The sequence below is a fragment of the Mustela nivalis genome (genome assembly GCF_964662115.1).
Source record: "Mustela nivalis genome assembly, chromosome: 10".
Classification (NCBI taxonomy): Eukaryota; Metazoa; Chordata; class Mammalia; order Carnivora; family Mustelidae; genus Mustela; species Mustela nivalis.
Genome location: NC_139029.1, coordinates 13,457,872 through 13,485,761, shown reverse-complemented (window position 1 = coordinate 13,485,761; position 27,890 = coordinate 13,457,872). Strand labels below are relative to the sequence as shown.

General features: G+C 49.4%; 1 protein-coding gene across 3 annotated transcripts; it reads right to left on the bottom strand.

The window, feature by feature from the left end:
• Positions 1-1,592: 1,592 nt before the first annotated feature.
• Positions 1,593-11,368, bottom strand: PLA2G2F (phospholipase A2 group IIF). 3 transcript variants are annotated; one of them, XM_082684489.1, is made up of 9 exons: positions 11,100-11,368; positions 10,373-10,425; positions 8,634-8,715; positions 7,868-7,989; positions 6,931-7,075; positions 5,893-6,002; positions 3,658-3,824; positions 2,131-2,339; positions 1,593-2,053 (listed from the first exon to the last, which is right to left on the bottom strand). In XM_082684489.1, exons 1-8 carry the CDS (start codon positions 11,213-11,215, stop codon positions 2,283-2,285), a joined length of 852 nt encoding a protein of 283 aa, XP_082540615.1. In that variant the 5' UTR covers positions 11,216-11,368; the 3' UTR covers positions 1,593-2,053; positions 2,131-2,282. The 3 variants fall into 3 exon arrangements, with proteins under 3 accessions (XP_082540615.1, XP_082540617.1, XP_082540616.1); XM_082684491.1 differs by lacking the exons at positions 7,868-7,989; positions 8,634-8,715 and having other exon boundaries at positions 5,903-6,002; positions 11,100-11,343; XM_082684490.1 differs by lacking the exons at positions 7,868-7,989; positions 8,634-8,715 and having other exon boundaries at positions 11,100-11,342.
• Positions 11,369-27,890: the final 16,522 nt, after the last annotated feature.

Genomic DNA, 27,890 nt, shown 5'->3' with positions numbered 1-27,890 from the left:
GCTCAGGTCATGGTCTCAGGGTTCTGGGATTGAGTCCTGCATGGGGCTCTCTGCTCAGCAGGGAGCCTGCTTCCCCCTCTCTCTCTGCCTGCCTCTCTACCTACTTGTGATCTCTCTCTGTGTGTCTAATAAATAAATAAAATCTTTTAAAAAAGAAAAAAAAAGAAAAGAAAAGAAAACCAGAGCCAGACAGTCGTTTCGGTGGTAGAAACAGATTCTATTCAAGAACTATTGCAACAAGGGCCCGTATGGAACTGGGCTCTCATTCTCAGTAAGACAATTATGAACACTCCCTTTTCTTAGATGGGGACGTATCGCCAAGGAGTGGGAGAGAGGCTGGGGGACGGAAGACCACCTGGGAAATGGGGGAGGGGAAGGAATTTGATCAGATACTGGGAGGCCCACCCCTTCTCCCGAGTGCGGTCCCTTCTGGGACTGCCACAGACACACTTGGGGCTTCAGTCTCCATGCTCCCCACGCTCCCATGACACCACTTGGCCCCGTACGGCCAGGTTATCTCAGGTTGCCCCCACCGCCAGCCTCTGGGCTTCCTTGGGTAGAGTCCGAGACTGATCAGAGATATACCCCCACCCCCCGGTTCCCGATGACCATCGGTACAGGTCCATTGAATGAATGAACCAATGGACAGTCTTGTCCAGGAGCTTTCAAGCTTTGAAAGAAATTAATGAAGAGTGTCTTTTTCTTCTTACAGTAGTTCGTGTGAAAGCTCAATACATAATAGAGGCAAAGCAGAGCTGTTCAATGGAAGATTGAGGTGGTGGGGAGCAGAGCCCCAGAGATCATTCCAGATGTGCCCAGGAAAACACATGGCTTTGGGGAACAGTTTCTCTGGTCCCCTTGCACATTGGGAAACTGATGCCCACAACAGGGAAGGGACTTAAATCAAAGAAGGGGCGGGGGGGGGGGGGGACCAGGACTTGGTGTCCTGTGGATTTTCAGTTGCTGGCTCCACTGTGCCCAGCTGCACAGGTCATCATTAAGAAAGTGCAAGGGAGGGCAGTTAAAAGTCAGATGCAGGGTGTCTGTCTGGCTTTATCAGTTAAGTGTCCTACTCTTGGTTTTGGCCTCAAGTCATGATCTCAGGGTCATGTGAGAGAGCCCCAAGTTGGGCTCTGTACTCAGCTCTGAGTCTGCTTATATATCTCTCTCTCTGCTCCCTCCCCCAATAAATACATAAAGAAAAGAAATCTTAAATAAAAAAAGTTGACCCCGAGGAGTCAGACCCAGCCCCATCACTGACAACCTGTGTGACTTTGGACAAGTTACTTTCCCTCTCTGGGCCTCAGATGTTCAGCAGTAAAGGACGGGGTGCCTGACAAGCACCCAGCCCAACAGTTATTGTCATCCGGCCCTTGCAACACACCACTCTCCAGCCTTCCTGATACTCGCTTCTCTGCTAGAGCGGGACCACTGCCTCCAGGCCCCGGGGCAGGAAGGGGACAGGCCATGCCAGATGCTGGGTGTTTTCCCAGAGCTTTCCCCAGAGCTCCAAACCCTGGAGGGAGTCTCTGTGCCCTCCCCTGATGCCTGGTCAGTGCGCACCCAGCCAAGGAGGAAAGGACCAGCAGGGGGAAACTGAGGCAGGAGGACTTTATTAGATTGAGGAGGGCGTGCTGAGTCCTAGGGAGTGTCTCTGGGGTGCAGCATCCTGAACAGGCCGGGGCAAGGTGGTGGGGGGGGGGGGAGCAGGCAAGACTGTTGGCCAGAGAACCTAGTCCCAACACATGGGCCCAGACTCTCTGGGGTGGAGGGGTGTGCAAGGTGGAGAGGCACAGCCCAAAACCTGGGTCCCCACGGGGGAAGGGCGGAGGCTTCTGCAGACCCCAAGTCCAGCGGGGACACTGGGTGCCCCATCGTGGTCCCACCCCTGGCTTGGTGGGGGCTTCGGCTCAGAGATAACGGGCCCTCCCAAGACAGCCAGGAGAGGGTAGTTCGTTAGCTGGAAGACGTCAGCGATGAGGCTCACAGCAGACCACGGCCACAGTGACAGCTGACGCCAACGGCTTCATCTTCAGTCTCCGAGGCCGGTGTTCTAGAAGGTGCCACTAAGCAAGACGTCTGCCCCGTCCTGCTGTTTGGGGGGTGGGCAGTCTCTCCCTACCCCCATGCCTCTCTTGCCTCCAGCTTTCTTGGCCATGCCTGCTGACAGCAGCCTACGGGGTGCTGGCAGGGCAGGGCGAGCTCCTGGTGGCTGCTCTCGGTGTCCAGGTGAGTCACAGTGCTGGGCCAGGGGGTCATCGGGGTGAGGCAGGGCGTGCTGGTTACTTGGAAGCCGCTGAGGTCAGGAGGTGAGGCAGGCAAGACAGGGGAGGGTGCACCTGGAGAAACAGCAGGGCTGGCGCAGAGTCAAGAAAGCTGCACCCACCCCCCCACCGAGGCTGACCCTCCTCCACCTCGGCCCACAGTCCCACGGGCTCAGTGGGAACCTGGGCCCAAAGAGGGTCCTGCAACCCAGGCTCCTTTACCTGCCCAGACCCCTCAGGTCTGGGTGCCTCTGGGCCCCACCTCTCTCCCACTTTCTCCGCTTCCATCCCTCTGCATGCTGCTGCCTCCCCACGGCCTTCCTGAATCTTCCCCACAGCCTCCTTCCTGGACCTGGTCCCTCTTGCCTTTGTCTCCCCCTTCACGGAGGTGGGTCCCCGCCCTCGGCCTCCTCCCCATGGAGAGGACTTTGGACCCCAGGGTGCAGCCTCGTCTCTCCCTGGCAGGGAGAGAGGGGTTTGGGGTCTCTCCACCCACTGGCCTGGCTGCTGCAGGACAGGAGGTGTGGGAATGGGGGGACAGCCCTGTCGCCTCCACGTCTGCCAGGGTTCCAGGAGCCTGGGGTTGGGAGCTCCTCTGGGCCATGCCCTATGGCAGGCCTGGCTCAGCAGGGAGGCAGAGGAAGAGCTGTGAGTTCTTGGGGACATATCGGTGCCCCCATCTGGGTCACCCTGCACCGAGGGGAGTGCCACTAGGAATGTGGGTTCTGTCGGAGCCCTGGAGACCGCTCTGAGGCCAGACTTTGGGGCAGAGACGCTAAGCACTGTGGTCACCCTCTGATGTCTGGGCCACCTCTGACTCTGGGCCACCTACCCTGGAGCTCCAGGGAGAAAGCAAGGGTCACCCTGAGTCCTCCCAGGGGCAGCCAGGAGGCCCCCAGAGCCCAGACCTTGGGACCAGCCCGCCATCGGTCTGGCAACCTGTCTGAGAACACACAAGCTCTGAGGTTGTGCCGGCAGCTAAAACTCTCAGTCTCTAAGTCCCCGGGGTCCAACCTGGAGGGTGAGGCCGAACAAGTCAGGCTGTGGCCAGGAGCAGAGGCCCCACTCAGGGGACCTCCTCTCTCTCAGGCCTTGCCTTCCACACTCAGGAGAAGCCCCAACAAGCTGCATGTTCTCTGCCAAGTCTAGGATCGGTGGCAGAACATGGCCACACCCAGGGCCGGGCTGGACCAGCCTGGGGGCCACAGTCAGAGCCCAGGCCTTCCCGAGCCCTCGGGAGCCTGTCTCACAGAGGGGCTTCAGGGAGAAGCAGCCAGGCAGTCCTTGGACTCCCAGTCTCCCCCCGCCCCAGCTCCCCCTGCTCAGTCTGTCTTGTCCCCAGAGGGCACTAGGGAGGTGCAGGGGGAGTGGGGTCAGTGTGTCTCCAGGCCACCTCCTCGGGCAGTGGCTCGTAGATGCTGCAGTTGGGCGTGGGGCCCTGACAGTAGATGTTGAGGTAGTTTCGATACTTCTCGTTGTACGTATGGTTCCGGAGACACAGAACCACACTCTTGTCACATTCGCACGTCTGCTTGTCGCACTCCGTCTCGTTGAGCTCACCTGCGTGGGGCAGAGGTTCTAGTGGGCCTCAGAAGGTGGTCCCATGGTGGGGGGATGGGCAGCAGAGCCTCACTGGGGGTTCACCCCTGGCCCACGGCTCAGTGGGCCCCGCCATCTGCGTCCACCGCCCTGCCTGTGGCTCTGGGGCGCGCTTCAATCGGAGAAGCCCTGAAGTCCAATGGGCCACTTTATAGATGGGGAAACCGAGGCAGGCACAGAAAAGGGGGGACTGGTTTACCTAAGTCACCCAGCCAACCTAAGGCAGAGCTGGGCCAGACACTCAGGGGTCAGGAACTCCCTGCCCCGGGGCCTCCTCTCTTCCATCACGGAATCGCAGGACCCCTGCCCTTGGAGGGAGCTGGTGGTAAGGAGCCTCGGTGGAAGGCTGGCTTCCTAAAGAACCTGGCGCAGGGCCACCCACGGGCAAAGGCTTAAGACCTAGTCACTGCTCCCACTGCCACCGTTGCTGCCAGTGTTGTGAGAGCCCAGAAACCCTCCACCCTGGCCGTATCGACCTGAGGGCTGCCTGGGGATCTGCCGGGGGCTTATGGAAACAGAGACTGCTGGGCCCAGGCCCCATGGCTTCGGGTTCACTTGGTCTGCATGGGGCCCGACAATCTGCATTTCTAGCAAGTTCCTAGGTGATAGCGATGTTGCTGGGTCAGGGAACCCTCTTTGAGAACTGCCCCCAGCTCAGTGGTGTGCATACTTCTCAAACTTTGCATCAGCAGAATCCTTGCTCTTAAATGAAACTCTTTGCAGGAGGCTAATGTATCAAATGGCCTAAAGAGAAGCACTTAGGCTATCAGATGGGCTAACGGGGCCAGCTGGACCACTTAGAGGACCCCCATGCCCTGACTCCCCATGACCCCAGGAGCCCCCACAACCCAACGTGAAAACCACTGCTTGGGTTAGTCCACTGCCTTTGGGGATCCCTAAAATGCTTTAATGAGGGACCACCCCACTCTCCCAAGCCAGCCCCGCCAATCCACTGTTTGAATAGCAGAATACAGGGACCTCAGCTCCCAGAGGGCCCCACCTGAGCCCAGTTCCCCACCAGAGAACAGGAGACTTGGGGTTTCTTTGCAAATCTGGGCTTGCTGGTGAGCTTGAAGAATAGTGAGCAGAACCTGGTTAAGCCAAGGAGACAAAGGGGAGCCCGGGGCTGCCCATGGGGCCGGGCCAGGAGGCACCTGCTACCTAAGGGGAGAGAGGGCAGGGACACTTGAGCCATTAAATTGGATGCCACATCCCTCAACTGAGCAATGGCCTGGAAAGTCCATGGCAAGGGAGGGAATGTTGCCAGGCCTGGTTCTCATCGCTTAAATCCTGGAAACACTGAGCATCCTAGGATGAGACCATCTTCCAGCAGGGTCCCAAAGGCAGAATTAGAAAGAAATAAGTCTGTTCTGATCCAAACTCTTCCAAGGACTCATGGAGAGACTGGGGCCAGGTAAGGGAACACCTTGGGTAGGGTTACACCCAGCAGGAGGTTCTGGCAGAATCCAGGTTTGAACCCAGGTCAGCATGTCACAAAGTCTCACCATCACCAGAGGATCTGGTTAAAAACAGATTTCTGGGCCCTCACCCAGACCCACTGACTTAGAACCGCTCCTTAAACCCCGAGAAGCTGAGGAATCAAGGATCAGGGAATGAGGGTACTCATTCAGGCTGAGCACATCAAGATGAGGACCATGGCTGGGGTTCTCAGATTTAACGAACAAGAACAAGGGGCCTGGCTAATTTGAATTTCAGACGAACAGTAAATATTTTAGTATAAGTATATCCCAGATATTACATGAGATATACTTATGCTAATTCTTACTTTTATACTAACAGTAATTGATTTTATGCTAACATTGAATTTTTTTAGTATGAGTATGTCCCATGCAATATTTAGGATAGAATGATGTGAAAATAGTTTTCATTGTTTATCTGAGACTCCAATTTAACTGGGCACCCTGTCTGTTGCCTGGCAACTGTGCACACAGGGTGGTGGGGAGAGGGACTGGCAATCTAAGCTCTTCTCCTAGGTTGGGGAGGAGGGAATGGCAAGGGGAGAACTCACTGCAGACGACCTCAGTATTATTCTCGATGGTGTGCTCATAGTGGTCCACATAGGGGTGACAGCCCAGGTCAAAGAGCTTCTGGTAGCAGCAGTCATGGGCGTGGCAGCACCTAGGGGCAGGTGGAAAAGAACAGGCGATGTAGGCAGGCTTGGCCTGTCTCCTACTGTCAGAGATCCCAACTCTCTGTACCAGTTCTTACAGATCAGACCTGCAGACTCTGGCCCAGAGGGGGCAATCACATGACTGAAGTCACACAGCCCGGCAGAGCCCGGCCAGTGCCCCAGTTTCTTGCCCATGATCTTGCCTCCCACCTTTCCCCCTGAGAGCCCTGAGTGCAGCTGCAGGAGGCAGGAAGCGTCAGGCTCCCTGGCAATGCCGTCAGGATGGGAAAGAGGATCAGGGCTCAGTCAGTGTCCAAGGAGCCTGCCTGGCTATAAGAAGGGGCCATGCCTGGCTATGCGGGATGGCCAGGGAGAGACAAAGTTGCAGGGACAGGAAGCAAATGTAGTGTGGCCAACTCCATCCCCTCTGGTGGAGGAAGGCAATCAGTCAACATGAATCTATCAAGTCTCCCCCTTGTCTCCTGCCCCCCATGATGCCAGACTTAGTGCTGGCTGCTTCTGGGGAGATAGGAGCAGAAAGTAACCATGCCTTCAGTCAGCAGTCTGATGGAAGAAGCTCAAGCCCTCCATCAGAGCCCCCTAGGGTGATGGGGGCGAGAGGGGTCACAGTCCTTGCTTTTGCTGAGCGTGAGCTGTGTGTTCGTTGCTCCCATGTGCTTTGGGGGCAGGTCAATGTTTCCTTCCTGGCAAGAGTGCAAGTTCAAATGCCTCCAAGACCAAGACTTGGAGAAGGACAGTAAAAAGCATCCACGACAGTGGAGGAGGGCATGAGTCAAGGTCACTAACTCATTGGACCAGCCTCATCCTTTGGGGAAAGAGTCCTCTCCCATCTGTCAGAGATGGAGACCAGTCCAACCCTCACTGTCTCCCCTCCCTGTCCTGACACAACAGCAGCGCAGGCGCTCCGGGACCTACCAGTCCACCTCGTCCATGGGCAGCCCGCGCCCTCCCAGCCCACAGTAGCAGCCGTAACCCACGAAGGACAGGATGGCGTTCCTCCCCGTGATGGCTTCCACCATGGACTTCAAGTTAAGCAGGCTGCCGCGGGCCTCGGGCAGGACTGCAAGAAAATCAAGGGGTGCTGTGAGTGTCCTGCCTGGTGGGTGCCCACCCCTGCCCCATCTGAGTGACTGTCCTCCCCACACCCCAGGGCCAGGGAAGGGGGGCGGGAGGGAAGGTGAGCACAGGCAGGAAGGGAAGCCATGTATAAAAAGCTGTGACAGGGGGTTCCTGGGTGGTCCTCAGGTCATGATCCTGGGGTCCTGGGATCAGGTGCTACATTGCGTTGGGCTCCCCACTCAGCGGGGAGTCTGCTTGCCCTCTCTCCCTCTACCCCTCTCTCCCTGCTCATACTCTCTCTGTTTCAAATAGATAAATGAAATCCTTTTTTTTTTTTAAGATTTTATTTATTTATTTGACTGACAGAGATCACAAGTAGGCAGAGAGAGAGAGGAGGAAACAGGCTCCCTGCTGAGCAGAGGCCCCGATGTGGGGCTCGATCCCAGAACCCTGGGATCATGACCTGAGCCGAAGGCAGAGGCTTTAACCCACGGAGCCACCCAGGCACCCCTAGATAAATGAAATCTTAAAACAAACAAATGAACAACCACAACCGTGAGGCACCAGGGGCCTTAGAAAGTAATCATTGTTGCTATTTGTTGAGGGCTCTGTGCCAGGCTCTGTCCTAAGCCGCTCCCAAGCATTAACTCACTGAGTGGTGTTATTATCTCCACTTTATAGAGGAGGAGACTGAGGCCCAGAGCACCCAGCAGCTTGCCCGAGAACATTATCAAAACTGGTAGGGATAGAACTTGGACCCGGGCAGTGAGATCCCAATGCCCAGTCCACTCACCGTAACGGGGTTCACAAATGCCATGTGCTCCCCTGAACACAGGGCTTTGGTTCTGGGCCCTGGGCTTGGTCGGGTTTCTCTGCCTCCAGCAAGGACTCAGTGTCCCTGCCACAGTCCTGGGGCTGGTGCCAGTCACGATGAAGCCAGAGACAATTCAGCGCTCTGGTCGTTAAGCAAAGACAGATGGACAGACACACAGACAGACACACACACACACACACACACTTTCTCCTTTGGTCTGTGTCTCGCAGGAAGCAATAGCACAATGACCCCTTCCCGCACCAGCAAACTCAGCAGCTTCCCCACACCTGCCAGGCCAGCCCACCCTGGCAGACTCTCCCCTCCCCGGCTCCCCGACTCCTGGGCCCTGGGCCTGTGCTGACTCAGCATCTCCTCCACGCTCACCGCTGAGTCAATCCCAAGCCAGGTGCTTAAGTCTTTTCTCGGGGGAGATCACCCAGCACGTAGGCAGGAGAGCCACTGCAGCCCCATTTAATGGGCTTGGGGATCCCTGCTCTTCCTGAGCCTCCCTGTCTGCTGGCTGGGTGATTTTTGTCATTACAGAATATAAGGAGCAAAGGAGAGAGGAAATGGGGAAGGAGTTGGGACAAGTGCTTTAAGAGGATGCTGCAGAGCAAAGTACATGTGTCAGCGGGATTTGGGGCAGGGAGAGGCAGGACCCCATGTCCCATGGGCCGGAGCCCATCCCTGAGCTGCACAAGGGTGTGAGGGCTGTTGGTGAGGGGAGGGAGAAACCGGATGCTACCTCTGTCCCCCAGGCCTTCCTCCGGCAGCTGGTTCAGGGTGGGCGTGCCGAGCAGCACAGGGAGTCCGATCTTGAATCTGACCTTGGAAGTCAAACCCAGACACCCGAGGGTTTGCAAACAGGTTTCTCCCTGAGTGCTGCGGCACTGCAAGCAGGTCGCATAAGCTCTTTGACACCATGGCCCAAGCTGGGGAGAACACCACACTCCTGCAGGGTGCCCTATGGGGTCCTGGCCTCCTGGCTCCCTGGCCCGAAGCCCCCGCCTCCTGCCACTGCAATCTGGCCGCGCAGGTGTTACCCTGGGGTGGGGGGTGGAGGAGCTTCCCTCCCCGGGGCGCCCTGACCAGCAGCTCCATTCGAGGTGGGCATGATCACACGAGCCCTCCACACCTCAGGCACAGGGACACACCCCCTTACATTCCCACGGACACACACAAACTTCAGACTCTCCTCTGCACACCACACTCTGGGGCACACACTCACCCACACGTACCTCATACACAGTCACGTGTTCACGCCCAGCGGCCTCACACTCAGACACACACAAGTCACCCAGCCATGCATAGTGCACATAGAAACACACTTCACTTGCACACATTCCCCCGCCTCACAGACAGCACCCTCAGGAGAGATGCACACTCACACTTGCCCCTACACACTACACGTGTGTCGAAGCACACACCTGTGACACGCTCACAGACATCCCCCACATGGATACACACTGTTACGTACACAGTCCTGCTCATACTCACCCACAAACGCCTCACACACTCACACACCTCACACCCGCAAACACACCCATGATCACACATACACCTCATACACTCAGGCTCACATCTGCACACACACACACATGCGGCCTCTACAACCCACACGCGTGCTCCAAGCAGAAGAGACGGAGTCCATGCTAAGGAGCAGTCCCCGGCCAGCGCTAGCGGCTCAAGGCAGATGCTTGTTTTCTACACAACAATCATGTTAGCAGCCGATTCAAGTCCCCCCCTTTCTCACTTCTGGCCGTGTTGAACCCTATTTTGTACCTGGTGTCTCTTTCTTTCCCTCAAACCAGGCTGCGTTTGGATGCTGTATAACAGGCAGGAGGAGAAGTCAGCGAGGGGTCCGGCCACCTCCCACCTCCCCAAGACACCTGGTTGTGTGGGGCCATATTTGTGTCAGGAGCCTCAGCTGTCCCCAGGCAGTGCACCTGGGAACAGCAGTCCCAGGAAAGGAGGGGCCCCCAGGCTCTGCCCCCAGTGACTTGAGCGTTCACAGATACCTGCTACACACACCTCATGCCGGTCCCAGTGTCCCAATTAACATACACCTACACGTTTTCCCGACATGTGCTGAGACACACCTCTGCACGCAGAGATAGACATGCTTACAGCCACACACAAACTCATTACCTCTTGTCTAATGTACACATGTACACAAACACCCAGGCTGTCCCAGGGCGGCCAGACGCCCTAAGCAAACACGACCGTTTTATGACGCTTGCTCAGCTCTGGGCCCTGCCGCCTTGCAGGCTCGTAAATGCCAAGCCAAGGGCCCCTGGTGTGTTGACGGCTGGCCAGGGGAACAAAGAGCCCCAAGACAATGAAGGGCTCCCTGGTGGCCCAGACAGGCAGCCCAGGCCACAGGCTTGTTGCCAGCCAGTGGCTTGAGAACCTAGGTGCCCAAGGTCACAGGAGAAAGTCTGGGAGCAGGAGAGAAAGAGGAGCCTCCCCAGAGCCTTTACTCACCGCTGCTGACCAAGATGACCGTGGCGAAGAACTTCTTCATACCCAAGCTAGATCTGAGAGAGGAGAAAAGTCCAAGTCCTGGGTCCGTCCCTTCCACTCTCCTGCAGCCCCGGGCCTGCTGTTCCCTCCTGGGCCTCATTAGAGGCCCCATCAATGGTGCCCCTTCAGGCCTCTGTTCCTGGCTCCCCGGGCTCTGTGGGGCGCTCTCCCCACCTTCCCAGCATCTGCTGAAAGGATGGTCCCCAGGATGGCAGAGCCAGGAGGCACCGGAGCCTCCTTCCTTCTTACCCTGAGTAGGAGTACACTTCCTGCACCAGCTTCCAAGACAGGAAGCTCACTGTCCCATGGGGTCGGGCCACTGTCACGGATCAGAACCAACCCCCTTTCCATACACACTCCAGGAAGTCACATGACCCAACCTGCTGGCTGGGTCTTGCACTTGAAGCCAAGAGACCTGGGTCCCTACATTCTAGACCTGGCTATTCTTCCAAATGGCTGTGTGACCTCGGGTAGATCTCTTACCCTCTCTGGGCCTCAAGTGCCTCATGAGCATTGACTAGATGATCCCAAGGCCCTTCTGGTGCTGCAAATGCAGTGACATATCTCAGCCATCACTCAGAGACTTAGAGCTCTTCTTTCTGGAGAAATGAACTCTAGGCACCAGTTCCCCAGCCCCATCCCTGCTTCTCCCCATGGAGGATTTCATCCCAGGGTAGTAGGCACATACCTGGAGCTTCTCCAAGGAGAAGAGGCCCTGAGGCTTGGGCCCCTCCACCCAGAGAGATGCCTAACCAGCACCTTCTTCCTGAACACTCTGGGGTTGGCCTGTGCCCCATCTGCCATGTTCTGTGTTCTGGGGGTCCAGCAACATAGGGCTTGTAAGGTCTGTGATCTCTCTGAAGGCTCCGGGGACAGGCCCCAGCTTCACACGGCCACACGCACTGGCAGGGTAGCGCTGGGGCAGCGCCCCTGGGCAGGAGGCTGGTGACACTGCCCTAGAAAAAGGAGACTCCACCTCCTCCCTCCCACAGCCACCGCCCTGCCCACAGCTGCCTGGTACGGTCCCTGCCCCAGGGAGGGTGCAGGTGGGGGTTTGCACACCTGCCCAGGAGCTGGTCCCTCCCTGCACAACTGGAAGGAAAATCACCTGGAGGTTTCCCTGTTCCCACCTGAAACGGATGTGAAACAAAAAATGATTCAGTTACATTTGTTAAAGCACAGGGCAGGGGGTCTGGCACAAGGGGGCATTGGAGAGAAGTGGGGCCACTTCGGTGGGGGACAGAGACTGTGTCTGACTCCAAATACGGGGTCAACAGATGGAAAATTACTAAAGGGGCGGGGGGATCCTAGCAAAACCCACCTGACAGGACTCCTGTAAAGGACAGGCCAGGGTGACATCACCTGGGGGTGGGGGTTGATGGGGACACCTGTCAGACATCGGGGGTGATCAGATATGGAGGCTGGGGGCTCCTGGCTGAGCTGGCTCCCAGAGGTTCTTGGAGAGAATGCAGGTCAGCGCAGAGACGAACACAGGAGTCCGAAAGTCCAGCCCTCTTTGAAGAAGAGTTCAAGGGAGCCCGAGGAGGGCTTGGTCAAAGAGGAAGTCTCTGTCAGGGGCTCTCCGTGTGGCTATGCCCATGTCTGTAAAGCATCCGTGCACAGCTGGAAGGGTGCTGGTCCAGAATCTGTAAGGAATGCTCTACCCACACCTGCCAGCACATCTGTGAGGACTGGAGGAAGCCACCCGCCCCCCCCCCAGCTGTCATCTGAAAGGGCGAGCCCATCTGCTCTGGGAGCCGTCTTCTGCGCCATAGCACCACTGGGCTAACCCACCACTGGGGGTTGTCCTGGGCATCCAGAGTGCTGGGTAGCGTCCCTGACCTGAGACCCAGCAGGGGCCCCCTCCTCACGCTCCTCTCCCCAAACCTTGCCAAGTTGTAACAACCAAAAACTGTCTCCAGACATTTCTAGAGGTACCCTTGGGAGCATAGCTGTCTCCAGTTGAAAGTCTGGTGGCCTGTGAGTTGCTGCCATTCGCCTCTCTTGGGGGTGGCAGGTGTGTGGGAGGAGAGGGACAGGAGAGAAACAGAACAGGGCTGGAGCCCTGGAGCCCCCAAAGGTTTGGACAGTTGCACCGACAAGGGCTTCAAACTCAGCACCGCCTCTTCTTCGCTCTGAGAGCCCAGCAGGAGGGTTCCCTACCCCGGCTTCTGAGTCTGCAGCTGTAACCGGGCCTCACCGAGTCAGGATCACACGGACAGGTGTCCAGTCATCCGGGACCTGTGGCAAGTTAAAGATCTGTGGCCCAGTTAAAGATCTGACTGCTACTGAGCAGAAGCCTGTTCTCCAGCCCTTGAGGTGAGCTGAAATGTTGGGAAGGGGAACAAGGAAGAGGGAGAGAAGAACACTCTAGGAAATTAGCCCATACCACCTCTCCCACCTTCATGCCGGCCTGTGTCCCCCAGCGTCCCCAAACTTGCTGACAAGGGACAGAAGTGATCCCGTGGGGCTTCCCTTCCTACCCTTCACTTTTCCAACTTCCTCTTCTGGTTCTGCCAAACCAGGGGGCCTTTGTTCCCCTTCTCCCTGCCTCCACCTCCCCTGGCCCACTTCCTCTCTGTGGATGCCAGGCCTCCTCTTTCCGAGAAAGTGACTGTATCCAAACCCCACTGCGCCCACTCACGTGTCCCTGCACGGAAGGTACTACCGCACACTTGCTTACTCATTCCTTTGTAGGTACCTGTCCATGTTTGGACTTGTGGATCTTGACCCTTCCCTCGGCCTGGGAATCCCAGAGAACAGGGGACTAGAACTTTATCCAAATGTCTGGGGGGTTCCTCATGGGACAGGGGCTGCATTGGTCCCCAGCAGACTGGGAGATCCCTGAGGACGTAGCAAGACGGGAGAATGAAGCTGGTCTCTGCTGTCGCATGTCTGCACAAAGCTTTTTTGCAAACACCTCTTAATGATATCACTCGCTCGAGGAAGGAAACAAGAGCCAAGAAGTAAGGCCCAATACAGTCCACACACTGAAGATACAGCTCCAACCTGCTGATCTATGCAAGAGGCCATGGCCAGAGCGGGGGACTCCTGAGAGCCTCTGAACTGCCTTTTTGCCATTTTCCCATCTCACATTCCCTCCCTGGCTGTGCTGGTTGGGCTGTTCTCTAGAGACAGTGAGTCCCTGGGGGGTGAGGGGAGGGGTTGGGATGGCTTCTTCCCTCCCCCTACTTCCCTACTTCCCCTGAAGCACAGGGTACTCAACACCAGAAGTCAAGAATAAACCGGCCAACCCAGTCATTCCACTGCTATGCCTGTAAACCAAGATGCACACCCGAGTTGTCCCCAGCAACAATGCAGAGAGCACAGACTGTGGCATTCTTTGTGGTGCTCCCTCCACAAATCAGAACAAACGTCAGTTAGGAGGTGAGTGAAGCACATTAGTAGACATCTATCTACAATTGTGTCTTCAAAAATTTGGTGATACAAAAAACAAAAACCCTGGGTATTAAGAGTAATAACAGTTTTATTAAAAAAAAAAAAGGGGGGGGTGGCAGGGGGAAATAAGGAAGTTGGTGTGCCCGTATATAAAAATTATCTGGAAGAATATACAGCAAAACATGAGTAATGGTTATTTTTAGACAGTAGGATAACTGGTGGCTTTGTTTTCTTATTGGTGTTTTTTTTTTTATTAAAATGAATGCAAGACAATATATTCAATAATCAAGATGGAAAGGCCAATTTCCTTGAAAGAGACAAGCTCACACATCTGGAACTATCCCTATATCTAATAAAGAAATTAAATACATAGATTAAAACATTTTCATAGGAGCGCCTGGGTGGCTCAGTTGTTAAGCATCTGCCTTTGGCTCAGGTCATGATCCCGGGGTCCTGGGATCAAGCCCTGCATCTAGCTCCCTGCTCCATGGGGGGCCTGCTTCTCCCTCTCCCACTCCCTCTGCTGTGTTTCTTCTCTAGCTCTCTCTCTCTCTGTGTCAAATAAAGAAGGAAAGAAGGAAAGAAGGAAAGAAAGAAAGAAAGAAAGAAAGAAAGAAAGATAGATTGATTTTTAAAAAAACATTTTCATAAATAAATTCCAGGTTCATATAACTTCACTGGTAAATTTGACCAAATACTAAAGAAGAAATAATACAAGTTGTATGAGACTGCTAGAGCTACTGTAGCAAACTACCATGGGTTGAGTGACTTAAGTAACAGAAATTTGTTTTCTCATAGTTCTTGCATCTAGAAATCCAAGATCAAGGCACTGGCAGGTTTGGTTTCTTTCTGAGGGCCTCTCTCTTTGACTTACAGGGGGCCATCTGATTTCTGTGTCCTCACAAGGTCTTTCCTCTGTATGGGTACATCCCTCTTGTCTCTTTCATGTCCAAATTTCCTCTTTTTTTTTATGTCTTTAAGATTTTATTTATTTATTTGGCAGAGATCACAAGTAGGCAGAGAAGCAGGCAGAGAGGGGGAAGCAGTCTCCCTGCTGAGCAGAGAGCCCAGTGCAGGGCTCAATCCCGGGACCCTGAGATCATGACCTGAGCTGAAGGCAGAGGCCTAACCCACTGAGCCACCCAGGTGCCCCCAAATTTCCTCTTCTTATAGAGATACCACTCTAGGGGCGACTGGGTGGCTCAGTTATTTAAGAGTCTGACTCTTGATTTCAGCTCAGGTCATGATCACAGGGTGGTGAGATCCGGCACTCAGCAGGGAGCCTGGTTTAGATTCTCTCCCTCGCCCTCTGCCCCTCTCCCATTCTGTCTCTCTCTCATAAATAAATAAATAAATCTTTTTAAAAATAAAGACACCAGTCCAATTGGATTAGGGATCACTTAATGACCTTATGTTAACTTAATCACCCATTTAAAGCCATATATCCAAATACAGTCATGTTCTGAGATATTGGGGGTTAGCATCAACATATAAATGGGGGGGAGGAGGCACAATGCAGCCCATAATTACCAATTTCAAGCAAATTCTTCCAGGGAATTAAAGTGGAGGAAATGTTTCCACTTAACTTATTCCGATAACCAGGATTATTCTGATACCAAAACCAGATACAGACATTACAAGAAGAGAAAACTACAGATTAATATCCCTCATTAAGATACATGCAAAAATTATTTGGGGCTTCGAGTCCAATGTGGGGCTTGAACTGATGACCCTGAGATCAAGACCTGAGCTGAGATCAAGAGCTAGACTTATAAATAACTGAGCCCCCAAGGGGTCCCTAGAGACAAAAATTCTTAACAAAATATTAGCAAAGAGTCTGGCAATATAAAGAAGGAAAAAAGACCATGAGAAAGTGGGGTTTATCCCAGAAATGAAGGTTGGTTTTACATTAAAAATCAACCAAAAATCTATAAAGAACTTAGCAAACTCAACACCAAAGAACAAATAATCCAATCAAGAAATGGGCAGAGGACATGAACAGACATTTCTGCAAAGAAGACATCCAGATGGCCAACAGACACATGAAAAAGTGCTCCATATCACTCAGCATCAGGGAAATACAAATCCAAACCACAATGAGATATCACCTCACACCAGTTCGAATGGCTAAAATTAACAAGTCAGGAAATGACAGATGCTAGCGAGGATGCGGAGAAAGGGGAACCCTCCTACACTGTTGGTGGGAATGCAAGCTGGTGCAACCGCTCTGGAAAACAGCATGGAGGTTCCTCAAAATGTTGAAAATAGAACTGCCCTATGACCCAGCAATTGCACTACTGGGTATTTACCCTAAAGATATAAACATAGTGATCCGAAGGGGCACGTGCACCCGAATGTTTATAGCAGCAATGTCCACAATAGTCAAACTATGGAAAGAACCTAGATGTCCATCAACAGATGAATGGATCAAGAAGATGTGGTATATATACACAATGGAATACTATGCAGCCATCAAAAGAAATGAAATCTTGCCATTTGCGACAACATGGATGGAACTAGAGCATATCATGCTTAGCGAAATAAGTCAAGCGGAGAAAGACAACTATCATATGATCTCCCTGATATGAGGAAGTGGTGATGCAACATGGGGGCTTAAGTGGGTAGGAGAAGAATAAATGAAACAAGATGGGATTGGGAGGGAGACAAACCATAAGTGACTCTTAATCTCACAAAACAAACTGAGGGTTGCTGGGGGGAGGGGAGTTGGGAGAAGGGGGGTGGGGTTATGGACATTGGGGAGGGTATGTGCTTTGGTGAGTGCTGTGAAGTGTGTAAACCTGGTGATTCACAGACCTGTACCCCTGGGGATAAAAATATATGTTTATAAAAAATAAAAAATTAAAAAAAAATCTAAAAAAAAATCAACCAATGTCATTAACCATATTAACAAACTAAAAAATAAAAACTATATGATATTTTTAATAAATACAAAGAAACAGCCCATTTGACAAAATCTGACAACCATTTCTGATTTAAAAAAAAAAAAAGTCAGCAAACTGAAATAGAAGGGAACATCATTAGCTTGAAAAAGAACATGTACAGAAAACCTTTGCAACTAACATCATAACTAATGGTGAATGACTGGTTGCTCTTCCCCCAAAGATTAGGAACAAAGTGAGGATATCTACTCTCACCATTTCTACTCAACATTGTACTGTTTGTTTTAGCCAGGCAAGAAAAGAAATAAAAGACTTTCAGATTGGAAAGGAAGAAGTAAGATGTCTCTACCGGCATAAACATGGCAGTCCATGTAAAAAACACTGTAGAATATTTAAAAAGCTACTAGAACTAATAAATGAGCTTAGAACATTATGTAATAGAAGATGAAATTGTAAGAAAATTAGTTGTACTTCTATATATTAGTAATGAACAACTGGAAATTGAAATTGAAAAACACATAATAATATCCAAAAATATGAAATATTTAGGGATAAATTTGATAAAATACATGGAAAACATGTACACTGAAAACTATAAAACAATGTTCAGGACAATCAAGGAAGACAAAAATAAATGCAGGGATATACCATGTTCATGAATCAGAAGACTGCATGTTGTTAAGATGTCAGTTCTCCCCATTTGCTCTATAGAGCCAATGCACTCCCAATTAAAATACTATAGGCCTTTCTTATAGAAATTGCCTAGCTGGTCCTAAAATTAAAATGAAAATTTAAAAACCTTTAGAATATCAAATCAACTTTGAAATGAAGAACAAGGTTGCTGAACTTACATCATCTGATTTTAGGCTCGTAACGTGTGCATTGGTATAAAAATAAACAACAAGACCAATGGAACTAAATAGATGATGCAAAATCAAAGCTACACAATTATGGAAAAAGCATTTTAAGATTTTACTTATTTGAGAGAGAGTGAGAGAGCATGAGTGGGGTAGGGGGTGCAGAGGGAGAGAAGGAGGGAGAATCCCAAACAGATGCCATTGAGCATGGAGCCTGACACAGGGCTCAATCCCCAGACCCCAAAACCTGAGCCAAAATCGAGAGTTGGTCACTTAAATGATGAGCCACCCAGACACCCCTGGAAAAATTTATTTTCAACAAAGATGCAAAGGCAATTCTATGGAGGAAGAATAGATTTTCAATAATAGTGCTAAAATAATTAATCAATAGTGCTAGAATAATAATCAATAAGAAAGAGAGAGAGGGATGAAGGAAGGAAGGAAGGAAGGAAGGAAAAAAGGAAAAAGAAAAAAAGAATATCCATTCAAGCCTCTCATTATATACAAAAATTTATCAGAATGGATTATAGTCTGATGAGGGTGCCAAGACAATTCAATAGGGAAAGCCTTCCACAGATGGGGCAGAGACAACTGGATATCCACATGCAAAAGAATGGAGTTGGATCCCTTCCTCACACCATACACAGAAGTTAACTCCAAATGGATGACAGATCTAAACGGAAAAGTTAAAACTACAAAACTCTTAGAAGAAAGCATAGGATTAAAACTTTGTGGCTTTGGGTTGATGAAGTTTTAGATACTACAATGAAAGTACAGTGGGGGGAAAAGATAAACTGAAGTTCATTAAAATTAAAACCTTTTCCCTGTGAAGTATGCTATCGAGAAAGTAAAAGGACAACCCACAGAATAGGAGAAAATACGTGCACATCCCTAATAAGGGACTTGTGTCCAGAATATAAAAAGAACTCTTACAACTCAGCAATCGAGAAATAACAACCCAACTTGAAAATAGGCAAAGGCTTTGAATAGACATTTCTCCCCAAGAAGGAAACAAATGGCCAAGAATCCTATGAAAAGATGCTCAACATCATTAGTCAGTAGGGAAATGCAAATAAAAACCATAATGTGATACCAATTCACATCCGCTAAATGGCTATAATAAAAAAGACAAATGACAGCAAGCAATAGTGAAGATGTGGAGAAATTGGAACCCACATACATTGCCTCTGGGAATGTGAAACAGAGCAGCCACTTTGGGAAAACACTTCAAGGGTTCTCAGAGCACTAAACGTGGAGTCACCATGCGACCCAGCAATACCACTCTTGGTTATATACCAAAGAGAAATAAAAACACACATCCACACACACACAAAAAATTGCACACAGATGTTCATAGCAGCATTATTCATAATAACGAAGAAGTCGCAAAAACCTAAATGTCCATCAGTTGATGGACTGACACATAAAATGTGTCTTATCTGTACTGTGGACTGTTATTCAACAATGAAAAGGAAAAAAAATATTGATGAAACATATTCCAACATGGATGAACCTTGAAAAAGTATGTGAAATTAAAGAAGCCAGCTACAAAAGGCCACATATTATATCATTTCATTTACATAAAATGTCCAGAATAGGCAAATCTGTAGAGACACAAAGTAAATTCATGGCGGCCTGGGGCTAGGGATGGGGGTGGGTACGGTGGAGGTTGGTGGGGAGGGAGTGTGTGACCGAGGGGGTTAGAGAGTGACTGCTAATGAGTAAGGTTTTTTGGGGGCGGTGTGGTAAATTAGATTGTGGTAATGGTTGCATAACTGAATATAGAGAAAAAAATACACCAAAGTGTATACTTAATATGAATGAATGATATGGGACTAAAATTATATTTCGATAAAGGCATTTTTTAAGATTTTATTTATTTATTTGACAAAGAGAGGGAGATCACAAGTAGGCAGAGAGGCAGGCAGAGAGAAAGGAGGAAGCAGGCTTCTTGCTGAGCAGAGAGCCTGACGTGAGACTTGATCCCAGGACCCTGAGATCATGACCTGAGCAGAAGGCAGAGGCTTAACCCACTGAGCCACCCAGGCACCCTAAAGGCATTTTTTAATGGATCATATTATTCAGCTTTAACAAGGAAGGAAATTCTGATTCATGTCATCTGGATAAAACTTGAGGACATTATGTTAGGTAAAACAAGCTAGTCACGAAAAGGACAAACACTATATGATTCTACTTCTATGATGTTCTCCAGAATAGCCAGATTCATAGAGACAGAAAGTAGAATGTTGGTGGCCAGGGACTAGAGAGAGAAAGGGATGGGGAGTTAATATTTAAAGGGTGCAGGGTTTGTTTTGCAAGATGAAAGGCATTCTGTGGACGGACAGTGATGACGGTTGCAAAAGTGTGAACGTCCTGGGTACCATTAACTTGTACACTTGGAAATGGTAAGGATACCAAATGTTAGTTTTGTATATATTAATAAAATATTTATAAAAGTAAATATTTAAAAATGGATCACAGACCTAAATGTAAAAACCTAAGCTTATAAAATTTCTAGATGAAACATAGGAGAAAATCTTTGTGTCAGAGGAGTCAGATTTCTTATTACAACATCAGAAGAACAACATATAAGAAGGAAAATAAACCTAATAAACTGAACTTCTTGAAAATTCAATTTCTGTTTTTTAAAAGAGGCTCCTAAGAGCATGAAAAGATAAGTCACAGACCAGAAGAAAATATTGCAAAAATTTGATTAAGGACTTATATCCAGAATATATAAAGAGCTCTCAAAACTCAATAATAAGAAAAGACCACAATTTTTTAAAATGAGTAGATGATTTGCACAGACTCTTCACCAAGGAAGATAATAGCTGACAAATGAGCATATACAAAAGGTATTCAGGCTCATGAGGCATTAGGGAAATGAAAGTTAATACCACATGAAATTCTACTACACATTTATGAGAGTGCCTAAAAGATAAAAGACTGACCGTACCAAATTTGGGGGATGATGTGAAGTAACTGAACTTTCACGTACTTGTGGAAGGAATGTAAAATGGTATGGCCACTCTGAAAAACAGATGGGCACTTTCTGACCAAATTAGACATACACCTACCATATGACCTGGTCATTCCACCACTTGCTTTTTACCGAAGGGAAAAGGAAGCACGTGTTCATACAAAGACATATACACAAACATTCCTAACAGCTCCCAATTATAAATGATCCAAGTGTTCACCAACCAGAAAAAGGATTTTGTATGTGATGCATACATATACATATACAGTCATACAATGGGATACATACATGTGATACAGTCATACAACGAGATACCAGCTCCGCGGTTGAAAAGAGGGGACCCCTGTTCCATGGAACAGCACAACCTCCAGGGGGGCCCGAGGGAACTCTCTTGGGGAATGGAAGTGTTTCCTGTGGTGGCTGGGGGTGTGGTTCTACAGTCTGCACATCTGTCAGAACTCATTGAACTTGACACATTTATTGGTACATTTTATTCTATGTGAATCGTACCTCAGTAAAGTTGATTTTAAAAGAAACAAAGAACCTTTCTAAGAAAAAACAGACGGCTTCTACATTTATAACAAAAATGTTTTATATATCCATATCTATAATGATTGCTTTGCCAAGTCATCCCTAATCATTAGACAGCTGACTGTGGAGGAAGTGAGGCATCAAAGGACATTGCTCCCATTTCATGGAGGCGGATACTTGAGGCAATAAACCGGAGGGCCTTATGAGTCAGGGAAGGCCTGTCTACAGGCAGTGTCTGGAGGACCACACCAGTCCCTCAGATCAGATCCCTGCACTGCAGGCACTGTTTGTGTGTGTACACTCAGGGTGGAGAAGGGGAGCAAGCAGAAGAAAGAGGATGATGACTAATAGAAGCTCACCTCCTCCAGGGAGCCTACGTGGGTTAGGCTTCTCTCTGGGCTCCCTTAACACCTGTGTTAGTCTGCTCCAGCTGCCATCACAAATCCCACAGGCTGGGTGGCTTCAACAACATTTATTTTCTTATACTTCCAGAGGCTGGAAGATGCAGATCAAGGTGTCAGCTGGGTTGGTTCCTTCTGAAGTCTCTGTCGTTGGTTTACAGATGGTCATCTTCTCCCTGGGTCCTCACATGGTCGTTCCTCGCTACCTGTCCCTGTCCCAAGTTCCCCTTCTTAAAAGGAGTCCTATTGAATTAGGACCTACCCTAATGACTTCATTTTAACTTAATTACATCTTTAAAGACTCTCTCCAAATATGGCCACATTCTGAGGTACCGGGGACTAGGATTTCAATATGTAAATTGAGGGAGGACACCATTCCTTGTCCACATGACCCACAGCTACAGCCCACTAGAAAAACCAGACTTGGGAGTGACATTGGGTCCAATTAGCCCTCTGTTTGAGTGGTTTGACCCTTTAAAGTCCCACTAACCCCTCTGGAAGTGAGCAAATAGTACCAGCATCTAAATTGTGCTTTGAGGAGGGAGTGAGAGCAAAGGCTTTGTGCAAGGCAAAGCGCTGTTATTTTCCACGGAGTTAATGGTGTATCCCTCTAAGCTAACCCTTTTACCGGGGCTCACAGGGCCTCTGGGTCATATCAACAGTAAGAAATGCCTCTGGTTTATTATCCAGCCCATGTAAGTCAGAACCCCCTTGAGCTCCTAATTCCCAAATAAAGTCTTGCTGTTATTTCTGGGAGTCTCTGTAGGAGCCTTGGGAGCCCCAGGCTTCTCCTAGTCTTCTCTTCTGCTCCCCCATGTGACCTACACAGCTATTCATGGAGGTCTCAGCACCCCAAAGCTGCAGGCTCTCAGACACTCATTGGGGCCACCCCATCTCAGAGCCACTCTTGCTCTGCTCAGAGGAGGGGACATTTCTCCAGCTCCACACTGTGCCCTGTCTGCTCTCCTCTGTCCCCTGGGAAGTACCTCATGACCGTAGCCTAGGCCTGAAACTTCCGTATGGCCCTCTCCATGGGGCTCCAGCCAAATCCCCCAAACAAATATCTTGGTGTCCACAGTCATCCCCCCATTCTGACTCCTCAGGCAGATCAACTCACCTCCATCCAAATCATCTCATGTAAATTAGTATCCCCACCGGGAGCTGGGCCACCAGGGGTTGGCACAGCCCAGGTTCCAACCAGCTCTAAAGTGTCTGGTTGCCCTGGGGACATAATGAGTTCCCGGTGGGGATCTGCCTTACTCCTTCCTCTCTGCATCCTACCCAGGGTGCTGTACTTGTTGGCAGCTGGCGTGTAGTAGGTACTCAGGAAATGCCTATCAAATGGAGCCATTTGCTGGTTTCCCATGGAATTTCTTGGAAGTGTGGTCTTTGCCTCCCATAAGCCAATTATCAGTAATGACACTGGCTGTCATTATGGAGAGCTTACAGTATACGAGCCAAGCACCACATATGCCCCTTGGAATCCTTACAGAAACCCCGATGGGGTGCTTTCTCCTTTCCCTCCACCTCATTTAACAGATGAGGAAACAGATGAGCAGTGAGAATCCACATCAGGCCAGGCGGTCTGGCCCCATTTCCTTCTGAATGCCCAGGCTCTGCCGCCTCCCAGGTTGGGGTGGTGCTGGAGGAAGGCAGCAGGAGCAAGGCTGGGGCTGGGAACAGAAGAACCTTCTGGCAATGACCACCACAAAGCTGCTGCCTGTGGGGATTTCAAGTGATTCTGAAAGTACATTCCATGGCCACTTGTCTGTGTTTAGGTCACTCTGAATGAACTGAGAAGTCAAAGTGGAAATCCCCCTGCTATGGGTGACCAGCCCTGGGTCATTTAGAAACAAGACACTCTGGGTCTGAGACATGTGGGGAGGTCAGTTTGCCCAGCTCCTTGCTTTGGTCAGAACTTTCGATTCGTTCTTCCTAGGAGGAAGGGTCACCAGGTGCCATACATTTCCCGATCACTGCCTGTGTACCTGTGTTCCCTGTCATTCCACCTGAACTCATGACAGAGAGCCAGCAGGGGATGCATCGCTGGCCCCATTTCTCAGACGGGAAAGCTGAGGCTCAGAGAGATGAAGTAGTAGAATTAAGGTAATGCCATTGTTAAGCTGGAGTTCAAAGCGGCAGGAGTCTGATTGCAAAGATGTCGAAGGAATTTTCACAATGTGAGCACGCCAAGGTAACCAACACCCAGCCAACACAGGAGATCAGAGACAAAGCTCAGAGCCTCCAGGGAAGCACCCTTTCCTGAAAACCTTTGGTAACTCCGAGATTCCTCTTTGATGCTTTCTGCATGTTCCGGTGGATGGAACCCAGGCCCCGGGACTGTGGCAGTGAATGGAGCTTTGAAGCGAGGGATGGGTCTAGGGGAGGATTCCATCACTGGCTAAAAGGACAGGCTTCCCCCTTGGGGATACCCGTTAGAAGATGGGGTCCACCTTCTTCTCTTCTGCAGTGAGGTGGGGGAAGCCAGTTTCCAGACTCAGGCCAATTCTCACTTCTATCTCCATCAGTGTGGGGAGGGCAAGAAAGTTTGGTGGAGCCCCTGGGTTGAATAGTTCATCTGTAACATGGAGATTAGGGCAGTATCTACCCTTATGTTACGATGTGTGAACCATTAAGAGCGGTGCCCAGCTCACAATAAGGGTGACTCTGGCAGATCTGTGTTCAGACCCAAATTCCCTGTGTACCAGCTATGTGACCCTAGACAACTTTCTAACCTCTCTGAGCCTCACTTTCCTCACCTATAAAATGGGAATAGCAGTATCTTCCTCAAGGTGCAGTTGTGAAAATTAAATGAGACAGCAGCCCAGTGCCGAACACACAGTAGAGTCTCAGCCAATGGTAAATATTCCTAACAGAATTTGCACGCCAGCATCTAAGCCCCTCCTGCTCCTTTCCACCCGCCACCAGGAGGTCTTGATGGGTTGCAGTCTAATGGTATCATCAAGTGTTTTTCCTGCCATTTCCAGGGAAGTAAAAGCACACAGAACTTGCTAACAAGTCCCGAGGAACAACCAGGCCCAGTGGAAACTCATATGTGCCAATGGGGACAGAAGCAAGAGAGTTTCTAAATTCTTACAGACTTCAGAGAATGGAAGAGGCTTAAAACCTTGCTCTGTGGGGCGCCTGGGTGGCTCAGTGGGTTAAAGCCTCTGCTTTCAGCTCAGGTCATGATCCCAGGGTCCTGGGATCGAGCCCCGCATTGGGCTTTCTGCTCAATGGGGAGCTTGCGTCCCCCTCTCCCTGTCTCTGCCTGCCTCTCTGCCCACTTGTGATCTGTCTGTCAAATAAATAAATAAAATCTTTAGAGAAAAAAAAAAGAAAACAAACAAACAAAAAAACAAAAACAAAAACAAAACCCTTGCTCTGTTCCACCCCAGCAATTCCACTTCTGGATATCTATTTTAAAGCAAATACTCTTTGGGGCGCCTGGGTGACTCAGTGGGTTAAGCCTCTACCTTCGGTCGGGTCATGATCTCAGGGTCTTGGGATCAAGTTCCGAGTCGGGCTCTCTGCTCGACAGGGAGCCTGCTTTCCCCCTTTCTCTCTGCCTACTGCTCTGCCTACTTGCGATTTCTCTTTCTGTCAAATAAATTTAAAAAATTTTTTAAAAATAAAGCAAATACCCTTTAAACATAGACAAAGCTTTAACATCCCAGCGTTAACCATAATAATGAGTGGTGGGGGGAGTGACTGAAAGTCATAATAAGGAAAAAACAATCTATAAAAACAGACCCAGAAATGATCCCAATGACAGAATTAATAGATAGAGCTATTAGAACACTTATAATAACAATATTCCTTATGCTTAAGACAGGAAAGCTTGAGTGGGGTAAGTAGAATCATAGATTTTTTTTTTTTAAAACCCAGATCAAATTTCTAGCAAAAAACAAATACACTCAGAGGAAAGGAATAGTGGACAGGACTAAGGCAGATTTGACAACACAGAAGAAAAGGCTAGTTGCTTTCTGTTCATTGAAGCAGGAATGGTACTGATAAAGATGGTGGTGATGGTGGGAACCATCATAACTACCATCTGTTGATCTCCAGCTTTGGACCAAGCCCCATTCACCTACCATGTTGTTTAATTCCTGCAACAGGCCTGTGAAGTAGGTACTGTCATTGTTCCATTTTACACATGAGGAAGAGGAAGACATGATGCTCCAGGTGAGGCAGCTGGAGCTCCAGGGAGTTTAGCCTTAACCCAGGTGGTCTGGATTTGAACACCACCTGCCACGCTCTTCACCTCCATATGATGCTACACGGCCTGAGCTGTGGTCACTGTGGCGGCTTTCTTTCCATAGGTGGGGCCTGGTACAGTGTGCTGGATGCACATGGTCTCTAAACTCCATAGTGACCAGAGAAGGGAGGTACTATTGTCCTCATATTGTCCCCACCAGCAAATGAGGAAACCAAGACTCATGTAGGGGGAGTGATTGGCTCAGAGTCCCAGTGTTGGTAAGAGAAGGAGCCAGAATTTGAAGCAGGTCCCTCTGGCCCCAAACCTAGCCTTTCAGGTGTGCCCTGGGATCTCAGGACATGTCAGGGACAGTGGTTCTGAGGCCTCTTTGTAGCATGAATGGTATGTCTTCTCTCCCATTAGGGAAAAGCCTCTGGAATCAACAAAGTACCTGTGGTCCTTGCTGGTTTTGCTCCTACCCAAATGATAATTAGATCAGGAGAAGCTGGGATTCTGAGAGGTACCCACATTCCCATCAGGAGCCCAGATCTAGAGGATAGTATGGTGAAGTCCCACACTGAGAGCATGTAAGGGAATGACCACAGAGCCCATAACAGGAAGACATGTCGCAGACCATGCCCGGGACATATGGTGAGCTTACTGCTTGCTTATTTTGCATGAAGATTATTTTCTCACAGATGAAGTGGTCGATTGGTGACTGAGTCAAGGAACAAAGGAAAAAAATTAGACTCGAGAAAGAACTCTCAGCAGTGACTCTTACTGGCACACTTTTTTGGGTGAATTGGCAGCAAGGTCAGTCTGTGGACTATGTCCTTGAGCGCCATTTAACAGGCATGGGAGAAAACCAATCTCTACTACCAGTGGACCCTCTATTAAAGCTTGAAAGGTTACCAGTGGAGTGTTTGCGGGAGACCATCTCTAGAATGCCTGCTACCACTCACCCTAGCTAGGCTGGGTCCACACCATGGAATGTGTTGGGATTCTTCTACGCAAACGGAGGCAGACCCACAGAATAAAATGGCAACACCCATCAAATGCCTTCAAGTTGTGCCCATGCTGAGACGCTCAAGTTCACTTTAGGAACAGAACCTATGAAATAGTTCTGGACACAAACTGAGATCTAGCCTCAAAGATGTCTCTCACTGTACCACTGTATGGACTAGTATTACAAAATTACAAAAAAAAAAAATGAGTGGAAACAACACATATGTCCATCAATAGGGGATTCATTAAATGTACAGCAGAGATGTGTAAAGGAATACAGAGTTGCCTTGCCAACTGTTACCACAGAAGAATCCTTAATGACATGGAAATAGGTTCAAGCTATATGGGTCAAAGAAAAGACAAAGGACGACTTGTAACATTTTTCTGATCTGGAAAGGGAAAAGTGTGGAAAGGTCCGTAAAGCTATAGAACCAGAAGAACAGACACAAAAGGTTAGTGGTAGAAATAACTCAGGTGCCTCTCAGTGGGTGAATGAAGTTGATGGGGTAAAGATACCAAAATGAGACAGGATTTAGCTGTGAAAACAAGGCCATCCGGCCATTTGTGACATGAATGGACCTTGAGGACATTATGCTAAGTGAGATAAGTCAGAGAGAGAAAGACAAATACTGTTTAATCTCACTTATCTGTGAAGTCTGCAAAAGTCAAACGCAGGGGGCACCTGGTTGGCTCAGGCAGTAAAGCATGAAATTCTCAATCTCAAATCCAGGGTTAGTAGTTCAAGCCCACATGAGGCATGGAAAGTACTTAAAACAAACAAACAAACAAACAAAAAACTTCATAAAAACAGAGAGTAAAATGGTGGTTACCAGGAGACAGAGAGGAGCGAAAATAGGACAAGTAATATTCATAAGCAAAAGCTTGCAACAAGTAATAAATAAGTCCTAGAGATCAAATGCACAGTCTAGCGAATACAGACAACAATATTGCACTATAATCACTCAACTTGCTAAGAGATTAGATCTTTATTCCAACCACTAAAAAGAAATTATAATTCTGTGACGTGACGGAGGTACTAATTATTGCTAAATTGGCAGTCATGGTGTAATATATGAATGTATCCACTCAACATGTTGCACACCTGAAATTTACACAATGTTATATGTCAAATATATTTCAATCCCAAAGAAAGGGAATGGTGTATACCGGATTCACAAGCGATTTTAAATTGTTTTGTCTATGATTTT